This window comes from Physeter macrocephalus, chromosome 18, assembly GCF_002837175.3.
Source record: "Physeter macrocephalus isolate SW-GA chromosome 18, ASM283717v5, whole genome shotgun sequence".
NCBI lineage: Eukaryota > Metazoa > Chordata > Mammalia > Artiodactyla > Physeteridae > Physeter > Physeter macrocephalus.
In genome coordinates, this window is record NC_041231.1 from 36,900,193 (window position 1) to 36,919,532 (window position 19,340).

Below are 19,340 nucleotides of genomic sequence, written 5' to 3' on the forward strand. Positions count from 1 at the left end.
AGGTAGCGGTTTTCATCTTTGTAGCTTACAGTTTGGGTAATACGTAATGGGAGCCACCATTTATTGTGCCCCTACTATGTGCCAGCCCTCATCCCAGGTGCCATATACACATCATCTATGATCCTCAGGACAGCCGGACCTGGTGGGCATTATTTCCACTTTACAGGTAACATCCCAGATCCTCTGCCCTCTCATGGAATTTTCCAAGATTCCAGGTATAATTCTGGAGCCTCTCAAGGCAAGAGAAGCCAGACTCAGGAAAGGGCACAGGTTATCCCGGGAGGCAGGTCACCAATGCAGCTGTTCCCCACTTTTCTACCCCAGCACATGTTACTAATTGATGGCAGCCTTCTCTCATTTGCTATGCTGTGGAATCCTTCTCAGTACAGCACTCCAGGCATATGCTACCAGACATTCCAGATGGCAAATGAATTGTAACCTATTTGCCAAGCATGCTTTAAATGGGGTGTGTGTGTGTGTGTGTGTGTGTGTGTGTGTGTGTGTGTGTGTGTGTGTGTGTAGGGTTTTGCCCTAGGAATTAGAATCCTGGATTCAGTGTTACACTGTAGCCATGTAACTTGGAACAGATTGCTTATCTCTTCTGACCTCAGTTTATTTATCCGTAGAATGGGAACTATCCCTTGCCATGCATGCCTCCAAAAGTCACCATATAAATATAAGCCAGTGACTTGGCTTCAAAGACACCACGGTGCCGCTTTTAATTGTAACTGGATGATGAGTCAGTATGGGTCATGTCCCTACACAAACATGAAGCATCCTCAGAAATGGCAAGCGGCTATCAGCATCTTCTCAAGACTCCTCCCAGAGCCCCTGAGCAGAGTATTTGACTCCCTAAAAATCACATGGTGAACTTGTTAATGAAGATTCTTGGACACTGTCTCAGAATGGCTGATTGAGGATCCTGGCTCCTGACATTGGATCTCTAAACTCTTACACTGCTCAAGTGGAATAATATATAGGATCTAGCATTCCATACTCTGGATAGAACCATGTTCACCTTTGGGATTTTACATAGATATCTATGTAGCTGATGACAGAAAAAGAGGCCCCAATCTCCTCCACATCTGTGTCTGAAAAACTCTTATTCATCCTTCAGACCTATTCAAATGCCTTCTCCTCTAAGAAGATATCCCCAGATCCCACTATTGCCAAACTAATTACTCCCTCACTGTGCTTCCAGAGTCCTCCAACCCACATTCTGAGCACCTACTATGTACCAGGCACTCTGCTAAGTTCTAAAATGAATTACTGTATTTACTCCTCCCCCTTAGAGAATAAAAGCTAATGTTATCACTTCCATCTTAGAGTTGAAAAGGGTGACTCAGACAAGTGAAGTGACTTTCCCTAGGGTAACTGGATCTTACTGAATTATAATCACATCAGAGTCTGTGTCTCCTACATTAATGTGAGTTCCTTAACTGTGGAAGTTGCTGATCTTGGCATTCCTGGGAGCAAACACAGGACTTAGCACATAACAGATGCTCAACAAATTTTTGTTGATGTGAAGAAATAATAGAACAATTATAGTGGGACAGACAAGGACAGCTCTGGTTGCTTTCCGGTCTCTGCCTGTGTTCACACTCATCATCTGATAGAGGAAGAGGAGGAGGAGATGGTGGACTTCTTTGGGGGTTGAAGACTCCAGATATCTCTGGACTCCACTGTAACCTCATACCAGTGATTCTGGTCCTTTGGTAGCTTTCTGCCAAGTAGAATCAGGAGACTTAGGAAGTCACAAATTAGGGACTCGAGAAATACTTGGCCTGATTGATTAAGCTGGGGATATAGAAGAGAGGTAAATTATCTTTGAAGAGCTTTATTGTGTCTGTGGATGGAGTTTCTTTTCTTTTTATAAAGAGGATAATGTATTTTCCATACCCAACCTCATTGACTTCCTTGGTCATAAGTTCATTTCAAATATAATTTTCTTCAGTTCAAATAATGACTTTCTGAATCTTGGTGTTTATGGCTAGAACATAGGAAGGTTGGAGAAGATGTCTAAGTTTCTTTCCAGCATTCTGGTTCTGTGATTACATCAGCACCCTGGACGATTAGAACAAATTTAAATTACCCAAGTACAAAGCAGCTCTAAAAATGGAATATCTTTAAGTGAATTAGATTTTTTTCAGTCTAATTCTTTCCAGTCTAATCTCTTCTTCCAAATTAAAAAAATCTGAACTTTGTGTCTAAATTTCTTAGCCTTGATATACAGAGACATTTAGAAAAAAAAAAAAAGGAAATTTAAAGAGAAACAAACTGTAGCAGCATGAATAAGAACAGTAATGCAAACCAATTATCCTAGAGCTTAATAGTTTCCCGTAATTTCTTAGGCTTTCTTAGAACTATTCATTTACATAGCTTGGTTAAAGGTTTTGCATAACATGGTAGAAATGATAAGGATTACATGTGCTATTTGATGGCCTTTTTTTTCTTTCTTTAATCAAAGCCATAATCCTTGTTTACATTTGAACTTTGTTTTATCGTTTGTTTCACAGCGAAAACGGAAGCAGAGCGCCCAGGATGAAGATGCCGTTAGCCTTTGTAGTCTTGATATAAGTGTAAGTACAGTCCTTCCTGTGTCCCTGCCATGAGAATACTTTTCATCTCTGAATGTATTTGTTAATATGCTGTGTGCTTTGAGTGGGCTTCCAGGATACAACTGTGGAAGTTGCAACCTGGGAGGAAACTCTCTTTAAAAAAACATTTCATTTTACTGGAGAAAGCTGTGTTGCCAACTTAAACTTCAAAGCCAAGCTGTTTATTGCCTGTGTCTTTTCTCTCATAAAATGAATTATGAAGTCAGTACATTTGTATAGAATCTAGATATATGCTGCTGTGCCATATTAGAGGCTTGGTCCAGAAGATGGACCAGATGTTTGTCCCCTTTGGGGGAAGCTGGCAGGTTGGCCCAATTCAGGCAGCTGGTGGCTCAAAGGCCAGAAGAAGTCTCTAGCAACATGACTGAGGGAGTGGCTTTGGATTCAACAGCTCTTAGTTTGAATCAAGATTCTATACTTAACAATTGTGTGACCCCTATCCTCACCTCTATTTCCTCATCGGGAGAAGACTTAACCTAACAGGATTGTTGTGAGGATCAAACAAAACAATAAAAGTGAGACTACCAAGCACATTGTCTGGTACATACTAGGCACCCACCAAATGTTAACCTCATTGTGTTTTCCTTTAAAAGCAGAAGTTTGCAAGAGATGTTTAAGTGACCTGGTAGTTGTGTGCCAGTGATGATTGAGGTTAAAAGCTTTCTTGGATTTTTCAGGCCCACATCCTTGGATGCTTAATTTTAGTAGCTTTCTTTGCATGGCCTCCTTGTCTCCCTACTGACATGACTGAGAAACCTACCTGGGCTTCTGATGCTCCCATCAACCAGGGGCTGGGGGAACCCTCCCTAGGCTCCTCATGTCTATTCATCTTTCACACTCCCTTTAAGCTTAATCATTGTGCACAGTGGATCCATCTAACATTAGGCCCTGGTCTTTCTCCTCTACAGAGGCCACAAAAGTCATTGTTGTGAGATGAGGCTTCTATGCTAAGAATTAAGAACTGGGTCGTTGTCCTGGCTCTGCCTATAACTAATGATGTAACCTTGGAAGTCACTTTCTCTCTCTGGGCCTCATCTGTTAAAAAGATAGATTTGAGATCAAGTCTCTAAAACCATTGTGAAAATTTGAAACTTCAATGAACACAGATTATTGGGTTCTCATCTGATGACATTCATTCACCAATATAACAGTGCTCTCTTAGTTATTTTTAATTGTGGCAGAGTTTTCTGTGATGCAGACAGCCATCATGGAGTGAGCCTGAGCTAGCATTAATGTACTTGCACATCTTTATTTTACCATATGGTGTTTGTTCTAGTCTTTAGACCATCAGGTTGATGGAGTTGGACCAGTTATTAGGTTGCCATGGTAACAGGACAAAAAAGATGATGGTCTTCTGGGTTTTACTTTACTCACTGAATGTTGTATTGTTGACAAGTGAAGTCTTTGGAACTTCCCTTATTGGCAACAACTTTTTGGTGTTTGAATGTTTTCAATTTTGTGGCAATTATTAGAATCATTGATGTTCAGAATATATAGAGCCCTTAGCCATCATGTTGTCCAGTCCCCTCACTTTGAAAATGAAGAAGTAGACGCCCAGGGAAGTGTAGTGATTTAATAAGATCTTAATCTAGGTCATTTCTAAGATCATGCCTATTATACATTTTTCCTCAACTATGTTTATTTTTCAGGAAGACATGTCTCTAGAAGCTTTATTCAAAGAACCACTAAACTCTCTTATATGAAAGGATTATTTGCAACCACTTGTTGTGATATGGTTTTCGTGCTCATTGGCATCCATGACCTTGCCTTCTCGTCAAAGTCATCTAAGCTCATGTAATGAATAATTTGATGTCTTTTCTCCTTATGCAGCTGCAGAAGGTATTTCTCTCTCTCTTTTTCGCTCCCTCTCTCTGTCCTTCTCTCTCTGTCTCTCTCTCTCTTTCTCTCTCTCTCTCTCTCTCTCTCTCTCACCATCTCATATCATGTTTTGTCACAGTTAAGAGACTTTTACGGAAAAGAAGTCTGCCTTTGTGCTCAAGGAGTCAGCTATGGCCAAACTCCTTTCTGATTTGCCTGACATTTTTCCTGAATCTTGGCAAATAGATTCCAGAACCGGGGCAGAGTTTCCTCCAAATATTGTCACATAGTATAATAATCATTATAAAACTTAGAAGAATCCTAGAAGTTGTTGGAGGACATGAAAAATGGTGTTTTGCAGTTTTACTGACAATCCAAGCTGTATGGAGATGGCAGGATGTGTGACATATCCAAATGTGGCCATGGAGGAAGTGTCACTAATTTTCAGTGCCTTGCACCTAACAGGCACTCAGTAGACACGACTTGAATTGAATGAAGTAGTAGGTGGAACCACTCACGAGAAGATTGTAGCCATAAAGGCTACAATGTCTAAATAAATATCTGAGTCCAATAAATTAACTTCTCTAATAGATAAATGGCTTTGTAGTCTCCCTAAAGGTGCTTTTAAATGGTGATATTCAGTAGTCACATTCCCTTAACTAAGCAGCAGCATTAATGAAGAGTTGTTTTGAGCCTGTTTCTATGTGTAGTGGAAAGTATCTGAAAAAAAGTTGGGTTCCAATGGATGACTCATACTGGAGGATGTGAGAGTTTGGGAAAGTAATATTAGTAACTCTCAATTTTGATTCCACGTAATAAGTGGAAAGATGTTCACCATATGTGTGCTTTGAACAAGAAATTGCTAGATGGGGGACAGGGGTCTTTGGGGGATCATGGTCAGGTTTCCATTGAGTCCTAGCCCCATGCTGCACAGTGAGGTCTTGGTAAATACTTATTGGTTGATGAATTTTACCAACAACAAAACGAAAAACAAAAAACCAGTGAGCCTTCCTAATGTGTATGTGGAATTCAACACACATACCCCCCTTAAAGAACTACATCTGTGACATAAAGTTGGGAAATGTTAACACAGAAACTTTCCCCCTTTGATTAAAAAGCATATATAGGTGTCTGAGTGATGATAACACCAAACATTCCCATTGACATCTTGCTTTATTTTAAAGCGTCAGATGACAATTCTGATAGGTACCTGGAAGGGAGTTTTCCTTCTAAACTCCTCTGCAACCTCCTATTGAACTTGGGCTTAGAGACCAAACAGGAGTGGGTAAGCTAAGAGCTTGTCTTTACAGAACGGGGATCCTCAATTGTTTGGGGTGGGGGGTGTTATGGACTCTTTTGAGAATCTGGTGATAGCACTGGGCTCCAGAAAATTTTACAGGATTGATGTGTGACTTCGTGGGCCCCAGGGAGCCCAGCCAAGGCCCCACGTTAGGAGTTCCTCTTAAAAAGGAAATTGGAAGGGTCTTAAGGCATGGTGACGTATGTCCACAGAATTATTATCCCACCCTCCACCTCCAGCACTTGGTGAAAAATGAATTGTGACTGGAGAGTCCACACTAGTTGACAATATAATTGGTGTCTATTTTTTCCCACCACTTTATCCAATCCGCTGGCTGAGCCCCCAGCTTCCTGGCAGGATAGAATGCAAACTATTCCAGGAAAAAAAAAAAGAAGCAAACTATATTTTTGAGTACTTTTGAAAACAACTTGCAGAGTGGAGAATGCTCCCAGCAGCCGCCTACAAATCTCCTCTCACATCAGAGGATATGAGTGGGATGGTTTCAGGGACATCGCTTCCCCCACAGCACTTTTCCAGCTTAAATTCTAGTGGGTGAGAGATACTTGAGGGAAGAGCTGGGTTTCATGGTCCCTCAAGAAAGGCCCTTGGCAGAGGAGCCAGGTGTGCCCCTGACGCAGGGCACTGCTTAGCACCAAGCATCCTTTATCAAAAAACATATGAGTTTTGGTGTGGGCGTAAAAATAGTTTCCCATGAAGAAACAACGTAAAAGATAAAAAAGAATATGTGTTCTCTGTAGAAAATTTGGAAAATGTGAACAATAGAATTCACTGATACTCTCACCTCAAAAGCAGTGGCTACATTTTGATGTATCACCTTCCTGACATTATACACACACTCACTTAAAACTTTTTCATTATGAAATATTGCAGACATACAAAATGGTATAAAGGATAATGTAAAATTCCATGTAGCTACCAATGCAACTGAAGAAATACACCCTTAACAACAACGCCACAGGCCCTTGTAAACCCCTTTCTCTGCTGAGTTTAATGTTTATTGTTGCCTTCCCTGTCTATAAACTTGCTACGTACATGTATCCCTAAATGGCACATATATTTTCAACCAATTTTTAAAGTTTATATAAGCACACAGTTTTAAGAAATTGATATCATACCACATATTAATTTATTCCTGTATTTTCCATTTACTATATTGAGATCATATCACCACATCCTGAAATATTCAAGAACATCATTTTAAGTAACCATACTTTGTCAAATGGATGCATCAGATTTATTTAACCAGTCCTTCCTTGGATATTTAGATAAGTTACAATTTTTCACTATTATAAATAACCCTGTTGGGCATCCAAGAATATCTTTGTGTGATCTTTTATCAGTAGGATAAAATATAAAATTCCTGGCTAAAAGGAAATGAATCTTTTTTAAACCTGTGAACAGGTTTATACCCCTTCTGGCAGTGAAAGGTGGAAATGTAGTTCAGAGCAGCTGAGTGTCTTGTATGGAAACTCAGAATGGGGGATTGTTTTCAGTTTTCTCTCCCACATCACTCTTTCAACTATATTGCTGGTCCCTTGCTAAGTGTAACTTTATATGGGACATTTGCTTACACCCCCTCTTTAGGAGGAGCCCCTTCTGTTGCCCCTGGCAGGGCCCAGGCCTTGCCTGTGCTTTCCAATTACTTACCCTGTTATATGGATGCTCAAAGTGCAAGAGTTGATATACTGATAGAGGGGGAAGCTTTCCTGTCTCTATGAAGCTAAGTGACATTTCATTGCTCGGATATGTTAAACTAGACATGGAACAGCATCAGGATTATATTATCTCTGCTCAGCAGAGTCCAGATAATTTTAAAAGATACCATTTCTGTGGTTTTGTTACTCTTGGTCTGTCCTGGAACTTGCTAACTGGGGAGATTAGCCTTGCCCTGGCCAGCGTGAGGCCTTGATGAATTATGTGGGAGATTTTAATAATGCTTTTATCGCCGAGGAGACCAGGCCTGCCCCTGAGACTAGGTTGTCAGTAGCGCATACCTGTATTTAACCTGATGGCATTTTTTCTATTTGGGATTTATGGGGCTTCCCTGGTGGCGCAGTGGTTGAGAGTCCACCTGCCGATGCAGGGGACGCGGGTTCGTGCCCTGGTCAGGGAAGATCCCACATGCCGCGGAGTGGCTGGGCCCGTGAGCCATGGCCACTGAGCCTGCACATCCGGAGCCTGTGCTCCGCAACGGGAGAGGCCACAACAGTGAGAGGCCCACGTACCACAAAAAAAAAAAAAAAAAAAAATTGTGGGATTTATGATCTGCTCTTGGTGCCTATGAAATTATTTGGGCCTAAGGTAGTGGAGATCCTATGTTGAGTCCCAACCCAAGTCTCTGATGGCAGATGTGCTTATTGTTGACACAGGCACATTTTATCATGCCTTTGGCCTAATTGATTAGCTTGGGGACTGTAATCATTTCACTGTGTACTCACTGTGGTCTTTTCTCTGTGATCCACCTCTTGAAAAGCACAGTGACAAAAAAATTCCAAGGAGCTTCAGGACACACTCTCAGAAGTTAATGATGTAACGAAGTGTTCATCATCGCTTATTGCTCCCCTTCAGTGACCCCGATGGGGCCCATGATTATTGAGGGTTCCTGCGTTCTGAGAATACCTATTTGTTTGAATTTGTTATCAGAGGTTAGAGACTAAACATGAGTCTGTACCTCAATTTCCTCACCTATAAACTGAAATCGTAGCAGTGCCTTGCCTTGGCGTTGTAAGGATTAAAATGAGTTAATTCATGTAAAGCACTTAGTACCGGGCCCCTGGGTAAGCACAAAACATACTAGCTATTGTTGCTGTTGATTTCATAATACAAAATTGATTTTATGGTTAAATTTGAGGGTGTTTATTGTTGGTACAAGTGTCCCATACATAGAACTGATTATGAAATTTAAAAAAAAAACAGGATATAAAGAGATGTATATGAGGAGTTTTATTACAGCATTTTTAAATAATAGCCAAAAGCTAGAAACAGCATGAATGACCGAATTATATAGAGACTTGTAAATATATTACAAAATATAAGTGTAAAACACAATTACAGAGCGCATTACTATATAAGTTATGCCTCTAGATGTTTATATATATTTGTCCACATGAAGGAATAAGCATGGAAGAACATACAGTACATTGTGGAGAGTGGTTACTTTGGGAGATGGGATTATAGGAAGGGGTGGTTGAGTTCCAGGGGTTCTTAACCTTTCGCATGTTGTGAAACCTATGAACCTTCCCCCTGCAAGTCTATTTATCTGTGCTTAAATTAAAATACATAAGATGAGAACAAAACCCAGTTGTACTGAAATATAGTTATCAAAATATTTAAAAACAAATTTGTGGTAAGAGTTACATGTGTGCTTCTTAATTAATGCATTAAGTAACAAGATCGATCTGGCAACAAATCTAATTACTAATATACCTTCCATGAGATGATAAGAGTAAATGATATTTTGAAATACCCACACCAACCACACAGTGATTTGAAAACATAGTGATTTCCATGGTGACAAAGTCACAGGTCTGCTAATGCTTCTGTGATTTGTGGTCTCCACTCATACTTGGAAGGAAATGCTAAATTTTGCTTGTTAGTAAAACTGAAGATGTGTTTTTTTCCATCCAAACTCCCTGAATTGAATCCATGGACTCCGGAGGATTTTAGATTAAGAATCCCTGTTTAAGATACTCAATCTGTTATGATAAGCTTTGTATTGTATTGCTTTAGTAATTCAAATGACTAAAATTTTTAAAAAATACAACAAATATAATCGATTTGACCTGTTAATATATGAGGTTGTTAGCGTTTTAAAAGGGGGAATGTAAAGCATTATATAAAAGCAAGGGATAGTGATAATGATGATAATGTTTTTAGGAAGACCTTGCAATAACCGTTAAATCAATTCTCTATACTTGGTGTTTATATTTTTCTTTGAGACCAGCTTAGCTTTTTGAAATAGATGACTTAAATCACCCCCAATAGTTTAGTAGAAGATCTTTTGTGCTTTTTCTGCTATTGGAAAATAATTTTAGGGTAGAAAAATGTTCTTATTTGTAAAAGATGAATACTGAAGTATTTAGAATGTCATGATATCTGTAATTTACTTTTTTAAAAAATTTATTTATTTAATTAATTAATTTTTTTTTTTTGGCTATGTTGGGTCTTCATCGCTGTGCTAAGACTTTTTCTAGTTGCGGCGAGCAGGGGCTACCCTTGGTTGCCGTGCTCGGGCTTCTTATTGCGGTGGCTTCTCTTGTTGCGGAGCACAGGCTCTAGGCACGCGGGCTTCAGTAGTTGTGGCACGTAGGCTCAGTAGTTGTGGCTCGCGTGCTCTAGAGCGCAGGCTCAGTAGTTGTGGCACATGGGCCTAGTTGTTCCGCGGCATGTGGGATCTTCCCAGACCAGTGCTCGAACCTGTGTCCCCTGCATTGGCAGGCGGATTCTTAACCACTGTGTCACCGGGGAAGCCCTGTAATTTACTTTTGAATACTTTATCGTAAGTTATAAAGTGAGTATTTTTAAAAGAAAAAGAAATTTATTTTTAATTACACAAGCAACACTGCATATATATTTGCATAATTTAAAAAAAATCAGACAACAGAGTTAGAGCTGACTGCTCCTTAACCATCCACGGTCCCACTTACCTTCTGAGGTATAATCCTGGTTATCAATTTAGTCTCCTCCCAGATATTTAAATATATTTAGATATATAGATAGATAGAGCTATAAAAATTAGCTTGTGGTGGCTATGTAAAGACATGTGTTGTCATTTTTTGTTTTACTCTGCAATTTGCTTTTTTTATCTTTTAATTTGTCTATTTTTTAGAGCAGTTTTAAGTTCACAGCAAAATTAAGCAGGAAGTACAGAGAATTTCCACATAGCCTCTGCCCCCACACGTGCACAGCCTCCCCCTAATATTGACATCCCCTACCAAAGTGGTACATTGTGACAACTGATGAACTTGCATAGACACATCATTATTACAGTCCATAGTTTACATTAGGGTTCACTCAGTGTTGTGCATTCTGTGGGTTTGACAAATGTGTGATGATATATCCACCATTATGGTATCTTACAGAATAGTTTTACTGCCCTAAAGATGCCCTGTGCTCTGCATATTCATCTCCTCCTCTTCCCAGCCCCTGGCAACCACTGATCTTTTTTCCTTTTCCAGAATGTTATACAGTATGTAGCCTTTTCAGACTGGCTCTTTTCATGCAGTAATATCCATTAAGTTTCCTCCATGTCTTTTTGTGGCTTGAGAATTCATTTCTTTTTTTTTTTAATCACGGAAATAATATTCCATTGTATGGATATACCATGTTTATTTATCCATTCGCCTAGTGAAGGATATGTCTCATTGTATTAGCTGCTGCTTATTTTTGCATAAGGCAAATAGGTCATAGTTTATTTTAACGTGATTCTCCATTGAGGGATACTTTTGTTGTTTCCAATATTTCCCAGTTACAAACAATGACCATCCTCATATTCCAGAGCAAGTAGTAAGGTAGATGCAAAAAAGTACCTGTGGGCAGTTCCTATTTTAATGTTAGTGTGAATAATATTAAATTGCCATTTTACAGTTCAGCTTCTTGTACAAACAATTAAAAACCAACTGTTACCAAATGCAGATCTGAACAGGCTGTGAAAATTAGTGGAGAGGGAAACTTATTTTGTCTCCATCATATAGGCTTCATTTATTTATTTATGTGTTTGTTTATTTACTTATTTTTGCCTTCTTATTTATTTATTTTTTAAACATCTTTATTGGAGTATAATTGCTTTACAATGGTGTGTTAGTTTCTGCTTTATAACAAAGTGAATCAGCTATACATATACATATATCGCTATATCTCCTCCCTCTTGTGTCTCCCTCCCTCCCTCCCTATCCCAGCCCTCTAGGTGGTCACAAAGCACCGAGCTGATATCCCTGTGCTACGTGGCTGCTTCCCACTAGCTATCTATTTTACATTTGGTAGTGTATATATGTCCATGCCACTCTCTCACTTCGTCCCAGCTTACCCTTCCCACTCCCCGTGTCCTCAAGTCCATTCTCTACATCTGTGTCTTTATTCCTGTCATGCCCATAGGTTTGTCACAACCTTTTTTTTTTTTTAGATTCCATATGTTTGTGTTAGCATACAGTATTTTTCTCTTTCTTACTTACTTCACTCTGTATGACAGACTCTAGGTCCATCCACCTCACTACAAATAACTCAATTTCATTTCTTTTTATGGCTGAGTAATATTCCATTGTATATATGTGCCACATCTTTATCCATTCATCTGTCGATGGACACTTAGGTTGCTTCCATGTCCTGGCTATTGTAAATAGAGCTGCAATGCACATTGTGGTACATGACTCTTTTTGAATTATGTAGTGGGATTGCTGGGTCGTATGGTAGTTCTATTTTTAGTTTTTTAAGGAACCTCCATACTGTTCTCCATAGTGGTGTTATCAATTTACATTCCCACCATCACTGCAAGAGGGTTCCCTTTTCTCCACACCCTCTTCAGCATTTATTGTTTGTAGATTTGCATCACTCTAGGAGGTGGGCCAAAAGGGATCTTGTTGTGATTTATATCATAGAGTGTTCTGCCTATGTTTTCCTCTAAGAGTTTGATAGTGTCTGGCCTTACATTTAGGTCTTTAATCCATTTTGAGTTTATTTTTGTATATAGTGTTAGGGAGTGTTCTAATTTCATTCTTTTATATATAGCTGTCCAGATTTCCCAACACCACGTACTGAAGAGGCTTCTTTTCTCCATTGTATATTCTTGCCTCCTTTATCAAAGATAAGCGTCATTTTCACAATGTTGATGTTGATTCTTCCAATCCAAGAACATGGTATATCGCTCCATCTGTTTGTATCATCTTTAATTTCTTTCATCAGTGTCTTATAGTTTTCTTCATACAGGTCTTTTGTCTCCTTATGTAGGTTTATTCCTAGGTATTTTATTCATTTTGGTGCAGTGGTAAATGGGAGTGCTTCCTTAATTTCTCTTTCAGATTTTTCATTATTAATGTATAGCAATGCAAGAGATTTCTGTGCATTAATTTTGTATCCTGCTACTTTACCAAATTCATTGATTAGCTGTAGTAGTTTTCTGGTAGCATCTTTAGGATTCTCTATGTATAGTATCATGTCATTTGCAAACAGTGACAGTTTTACTTCTTCTTTTCCAATTTGGATTCCTTTTATTTCTTTTTCTTCTCTGATTGCTGTGGCTAAAACTTCCAAAACTATATTGAATAATAGTGGGGAGACTGGACAACCTTGTCTTGCTCTTGATATTAGAGGAAATGGTTTCAGTTTTTCACCGTGGAGAATGATGTTGGCTGTGGGTTTGTCATATATGGCCTTTATTATGTTGAGGTAAATTCCCTCTGTGCCTACTTTCTGGAGGGTTTTTTTTATCATAAATGGATGTTGAATTTTGTCAAAAGCTTTTTCTGCATCTATTGAGATGATCATATGGTTTTTCTCCTTCAGTTTGTTAATATGATGTATCACATTGATTGATTTGCCTGTATTGAAGAATCCTTGCATTCCTGGGATAAACCCCACTTTATCATGCTGTATGATCGTTTTATTGTGCTGTTGTATTCTGTTCACAATTATTTCGTTGAGGATTTTTGCATCTATGTTCATCAGTGATATTGGCCTGCAGTTTTCTTTCTTTGTGACATCTTTGTCTGGTTTTGGTATTAGGGTGATGGTGGCCTCGTAGAAAGAGTTTGGGAGTGTTCCTCCCTCTGGTATATTTTGGAAGAGTTTGAGAAGGATAAGTGTTAGCTTTTCTCTAAATGTTTGATAGAATTCTCCTGTGAAGCCATCTGGTTCTGGGCTTTGGTTTGTTGGAAGATTTTTAATCACAGTTTCAATTTAAGTGCTTGTGATTGGTCTGTTCATATTTTCTATTTTTTCCTGGTTCAGTCATGGAAGGTTGTACTTTTCTAAGAATTTGTCCATTTCTTCCAGGTTGTCCATTTTATTGGCATATAGTTGCTTGTAGTAATCTCTCATGATCCTTTGTACTTCTGCAGTGTCGTGTGTTACTTCTTTTTCATTTTTGATTCTATTGATTTGAGTCTTCTCCAGTTTTTTCTTGATGAGTCTGGCTAGTGGTTTATCAATTTTGTTTATCTTCTCAAAGAACCAGCTTTTAGTTTGATTGATCTTTGCTATTGTTTCCTTCATTTATTTTTCATTTATTTCTATTTTCATTTATTTCTGATCTGATCTTTATGATTTCTTTCCTTCTGCTCACTTTGGGGGTTTTTTGTTCTTTCTCTAATTGCTTTAGGTGTAAGTTTAGGTCATTTATGTGAGATGTTTCTTGTTTCTTGAGGTAGTATTGTATTGCTCTAACCTTCCCTCTTAGAACTGCTTTTGCTGTATCCCATAGGTTTTGGGTCATCATGTTTTCATTGTCATTTCTTTCTAGGTATTTTTTGATTTCCTCTTTGATTTCTTCAGTGATCTCTTGGTTATTTAGTAGTGTCTTGTTTAGCCTCCATGTGTTTATATATTTTACAGATTTTTCCTGTAATTGATATCTAGTCTCATAGCGTTGTGGTCAGAAAAGATACGTGATACCATTTCAGTTTTCTTAAACTTACCAAGGCTTGATGTGTGACCCAAGATATGATCTATCCTGGAGAATGTTCCATGAACACTTGAAAAGAAAGTGTATTCTGTTGTTTTTGGATGGAATGTCCAATAAATATCAATTAAGTCCATCTTGTTTAATGTATCTTTTAAAGCTTGTGTTTCTTATTTATTTTCATTTTGGATGATCTGTCCATTGGTGAAAGTGGGATGTTAAAATCGTAAAGGTTTTAATTTCTCCATCAAATCTGAATGAGATCCTTGCTGGGTAGAGTAATATTGGTTGTAGCTTTTTCCCTTTCATCACTTTGAATATGTCCTGCCTCTCCCTTCTGGTTTGCAGAGTTTGTGCTGAAAGATCAGCTTTTAACCTTACGGGGATTCCCTTGTATGTTATTTGTTGTTTTTCCCTTGCTGCTTTTAATATTTTTTCTTTGTATTTAATTTTTGGTTGTTTGATTAATATGTATCGTGGCGTGTTTCTCCTTGGATTTATCCTGTATGGGACTCTCTGTGCTTACTGGACTTGATTAACTATTTCCTTTCCCATATTAGGGAAGTTTTCAACTATAATCTCTTCAAATATTTTCTCAGTTCCTTTCTTTTTCTCTTCTTCTTCTGGAACCCCTATAATTCGAATGTTGGTGCGTTTAATGTTGTCCCAGAAGTCTCTGAGACTGTCCTCAATTCTTTTCATTCTTTTTTCTTTATTCTGTTCTGCAGTAGTTATTTCTACTATTTTATCTTCCAGGTCACTTATCCGTTCTACTGCCTCAGTTATTCTGCTTTTGATTCCTTCTAGAGAATTTTTAATTTCATTTATTGTGGTGTTCATCATTGTTTGTTTGCTCTTTAGTTCTTCTACGTCCTTGGTAAACATTTCTTATAATTTCTCCATTCTATTTGCAAGAATTGGGATCATCTTTACTATCATTACTCTGAATTCTTTTTCAGGTAGACTGCGTATTTCCTCTTCATTTGTTTGGTCTGGTGGGTTTCTACCTTGCTCCTTCATCTGCTGTGTGTTTCTCTTCTTATTTTGCTTAACTTACTGTGTTTGGAGTCTCCTTTTTGCAGGCTGCTGGTTAGTAGTTCCTGTTGTTTTTGGTGTCTGCTCTCAGTGTCTAAGTTTGGTTCAGTGGGTTGTGTAGGCTTCCTGTTGGAGGGGACTGTGTTCTGGTGGATGAGGCTGGATCTTGTCTTTCTGGTGGGCAGGACCACGTCCGGTGGTATGTTTTGGGGTGTCTATGACCTTAGTATGATTTTAGGCAGCCTCTCTGCTAATGGGTGGGTTTGTGTTCCTGTCTTGCTAGCTGTTTGGCATAGGGTGTCCAGCACTGTAGCTTGCTGGTCATTGAGTGGAGCTCGGTCTTAGCGTTGAGATGGAGATCTCTGGGAGAGCTGTCTCTGTTTGATATTACGTGGAGCCCGGAGGTCTCTGGTGGACAAATATCCTGAACTCGGCTCTCCCACCTCAGAGGCACAGGCCTGACACCCAACCAGAGCACCAAGACCCTGTCAGCCACATGGCTTTTGGGAAGTCTGAGGTCTTCTGCCAGCATTCAGTAAGTGTTCTGTAGGAGTTGTTCCACTTGTAGGTGTAATTCTGATGTATTTGTGGGGAGGAAGGTGATCTCCACGTCTTACTGCTACACCATCTTGAAGGTCTCCCCCATATTGTTTTTAAGCACTCCTCAGCGGGTGAGCCCCCCAGAGCACCGACTGTGGCTACACATACTCTCTCCCGTCGCCTCTGGCTTCTGTCTTTAGGCTTCAATTAAATAAAGGCTGTGCAACTTTTAAACTTATATATCCAGAAGTATATTCCTTCTGTATCATCCATGGTGAAAAAAACAGAACTATAGTTGTAAATTCACAGGATAAGTCTTGTTATATTGACAAAGTGTGCATCTCAACTGCTTTTAAAATTTTGTAGTTTATCATTAGTTGTCTTTTGACTGAGATTATTTGCAGTAAAAAGTCACTAGAAAATAATTGTTTACAAATACTTTTCTTATGATTTTTTTTTTCTAAAACATAGCCTGGGTCTGTCCACCTGAAAATTATGTAAATAATCTTGGTTAGACAGTACCATCGGGCTTCCATTCCCAGCTAATTGAGTTTTTCCCACAAATGACTTATGTAATTGCATCAACCCTCATCTTTGATCTGGTTATATATTCCTGGTTTCAGTAGCAGAAGCTGTTTTTCCTTCTTCTTACTTTTCTTGGTTGTGTCTGCTGCCTGTTCTCTGTGAAGAAAAGGTGGTGGGTTGACTTTTTTCCCTTGACATTTACTGGGCGTAAACTTTTTACAGTACTGGATTGTTACTTAAATTTTGGGGTAACTTCTGAAAAATGTCAAAAGAATGAAAGATCCAGGAGAATACTCAGGGTTTGCATGTCTTCCTCCACCCTGCTCTCTAACTTACACTGCTGTGTGTGGCTCATTTTATGGAGAGTGGGTTCAATATGAGCAGGTGGTTTATAAGCTATATTCACAGTTGGTTTTGAAGGTGAAGTGTTTGAAACTGAATCACAGGCTTGTTATCTTTAGTGGTCAGAATGCCAAGCTTTGGGTTAACTCCTTAGAAATCCTGCAGGGAACTGAAGGTGTTTATTTTGGTTTTCTTTAGCAGACTGACTTTTTTTTATTTTAGTTTTTTAAATGAGATTTCTTTTACTCTCCACACACCTCAAAATATCAACTTCTAAAATTGGAATCCAGTACTGAACACAAAAATCAATAAATCTAAAGTGTTTTCTTTACCTTTATTTGCCGAAGTGATGCTTTTCCTAGTCAGGTCTATATAAATTCTATCCAAGGAAATATTTATTACTGTAGAATTAATGAGTTTATTTGTTAATTGTTTAGTGCATTCATTGAGTCATTCATGTACTAATTCAATTGACTGGTATTTATTGGGCTGTACTGTATGTCAGGCACAAGGACACTGAACGAAGTGAAACTTAAGATTCATTCATTTGCAGACAAGTGGGAATTGCTCTCTGTATTGTTACAAGTTAACCAAGCACAGAAAAAGCACATTTTAGCTGTCCCCAGAATTGGTTTTCTCTTTTCTGTAAGGGAATAATTCCAATTGTCGATTGGTTTACAAAGAAAGAAATTTGCTATAGATTCTGCTGCTAACATTTTTCTCCCTTAGAGTATCCCTGAAATTGACCTATTTTCTTGTAGCTGGTCAGCCCAAAGGTTCAACTGAGGATGTGCTTCACTTTATTTTAGGCAAAAACTGACCCTGAGAAATTATACTCTGTGGCAGATGGTCTTTGCATCTGTGCTCTCCTTATAGTGAGGGAGCATTGGGTTTCAAAGCAAGAGCTCTAGAATTTTTAGACCTGGAAGGGATTTTAGAGATTATCCAGTTGAATACATTTCATTTTGTAGATGTGGCAATTGAAGCTGAGAAATATTAAGTGTTCATCCAGCCCAAAGTGACCAAGGAAGAGTGAGAATATAATTTTGGGGCCTCATGTTCTGGGTTGTACCTTAAATCCAGGAGAAGTTAGAAACTAACAGCTCTGGTTCACCACTTCCAAGCTGTGTGATCTTGCACAATGTATTCAACCTCTCTGTGTTATGATTTCCTTGGCTGGAAAATGCAGATGATAATAGGGTTGCTATAAGGATTCAATAAGATAATGCACGTAGGGCTGCGGCACAATGCCCGACACAGGTGAGCACTTAATTACTGTTGATATTGTAAAATATTCCAGGAGCATGGGACAGGACATAGGTGGGGATGTTGTCTGTTTTAGGCACTACTGTCTCCCTGGTACCCAAGAGAGTGCCGGTATGTACCCAGCCCTCAATCAAGATTTGTTGAATGGATTTTTTTCAGATGTACAACTGGTAATTCTCATAGACGATAAATGATACCAAGACGGAGAAAATAAAGATGATGTTTGTGTGTTGCTTAGAACAAGAGGGTTGGGGAGTTCTATGCCTTTTTTAGGGGGAACAAGTTTGTTTTTAAATGTATTTAAATTTTTATTGTTTTTAATGTAGTTTTTAAAATTTATTTGTTTATCTATTTTTGGCTGCTTTGGGTCTTCGTTGCTGCGTGTAGGCTTTTCTGTAGTTGCGGTGAGCGGGGGCTACTCTTTGATACGGTGCATGGGCTTCTATTGCTGTGGCTTCTCTTGTTGCGGAGCACAGGCTCTAGGCACGCGGGCTTCAGTAGTTGTGGCTCGCGGACTCTAGAGCGCAGGCTCAGTAGTTGTGGTGCACAGGCTTAGTTGCTCCGCGGCAAGTGGGATCTTCCCAGACCAGGGCTCGAACCTGTGTCCCCTGCATTGGCAGGCGGATTCTTAACCACTACACCACCAGGGAAGCCCAATGTATTTTTTAAATGTTTTAATATGTGTTTAAATGAGTAAAGAATAATTAATAGGATTTTTTAACCAAATGCCTCAACTGTTGATTTCATTCTGCAAAGCTTTGTTCAGAGCCCAGCAGTCATGATCAACAGGTGACTAGTGTTAACACCGCTGTCAGCTCTCCCTTTAAATAGAGCCAGAGCCACACCATTGTTACCTTCTCCAGCTGGACCACCTTTATCAGGGTCCCATCATCTCCAATGTCTGCATGATTCCAGGGGCCTCCCTGCTTCTACCCTTGACCCTCTGTTGTCTACTCTCAACACAACAGCGAGAGGTGTTCTTTTAAGCCTAAATCACATGCTGTTTTTCTTATGTCTCCCTCCTCACTTAGCAGCGTGCCCAGCACGATGAGGTCATGTAGCTACTCCTGGACCTCGTCACCTCCCACTCTCTCACTTCCCTGTGCTCCCACCACACTGGCCTTTTTCTTATTCTTCTACACTCATACCCCAGAGCCTCTGCAATTGCTGTTTCTCTCCATTTGGAAAGCTCTTTCAGACACCCATGTGACTTACTTCCCATTTTCCTTCAGGTATCTGCTCAAATGTTCTCAGACCAGCTTTT

The 19,340-nt window shown here is 39.2% G+C and overlaps 1 protein-coding gene across 2 annotated transcripts in view; it reads left to right on the top strand.

Annotated features, from left to right (window-relative positions):
• Positions 1-19,340, top strand: part of ARHGEF3 (Rho guanine nucleotide exchange factor 3) — a 314,234-nt gene that overhangs the window by 171,324 nt on the left and 123,570 nt on the right. For both annotated transcript variants that reach the window (XM_028478969.1, XM_028478970.2), the window contains one exon: positions 2,517-2,579. In XM_028478969.1, the coding sequence (XP_028334770.1) occupies positions 2,517-2,579 (63 nt within the window). The remainder of the gene's footprint in view (positions 1-2,516; positions 2,580-19,340) is intronic.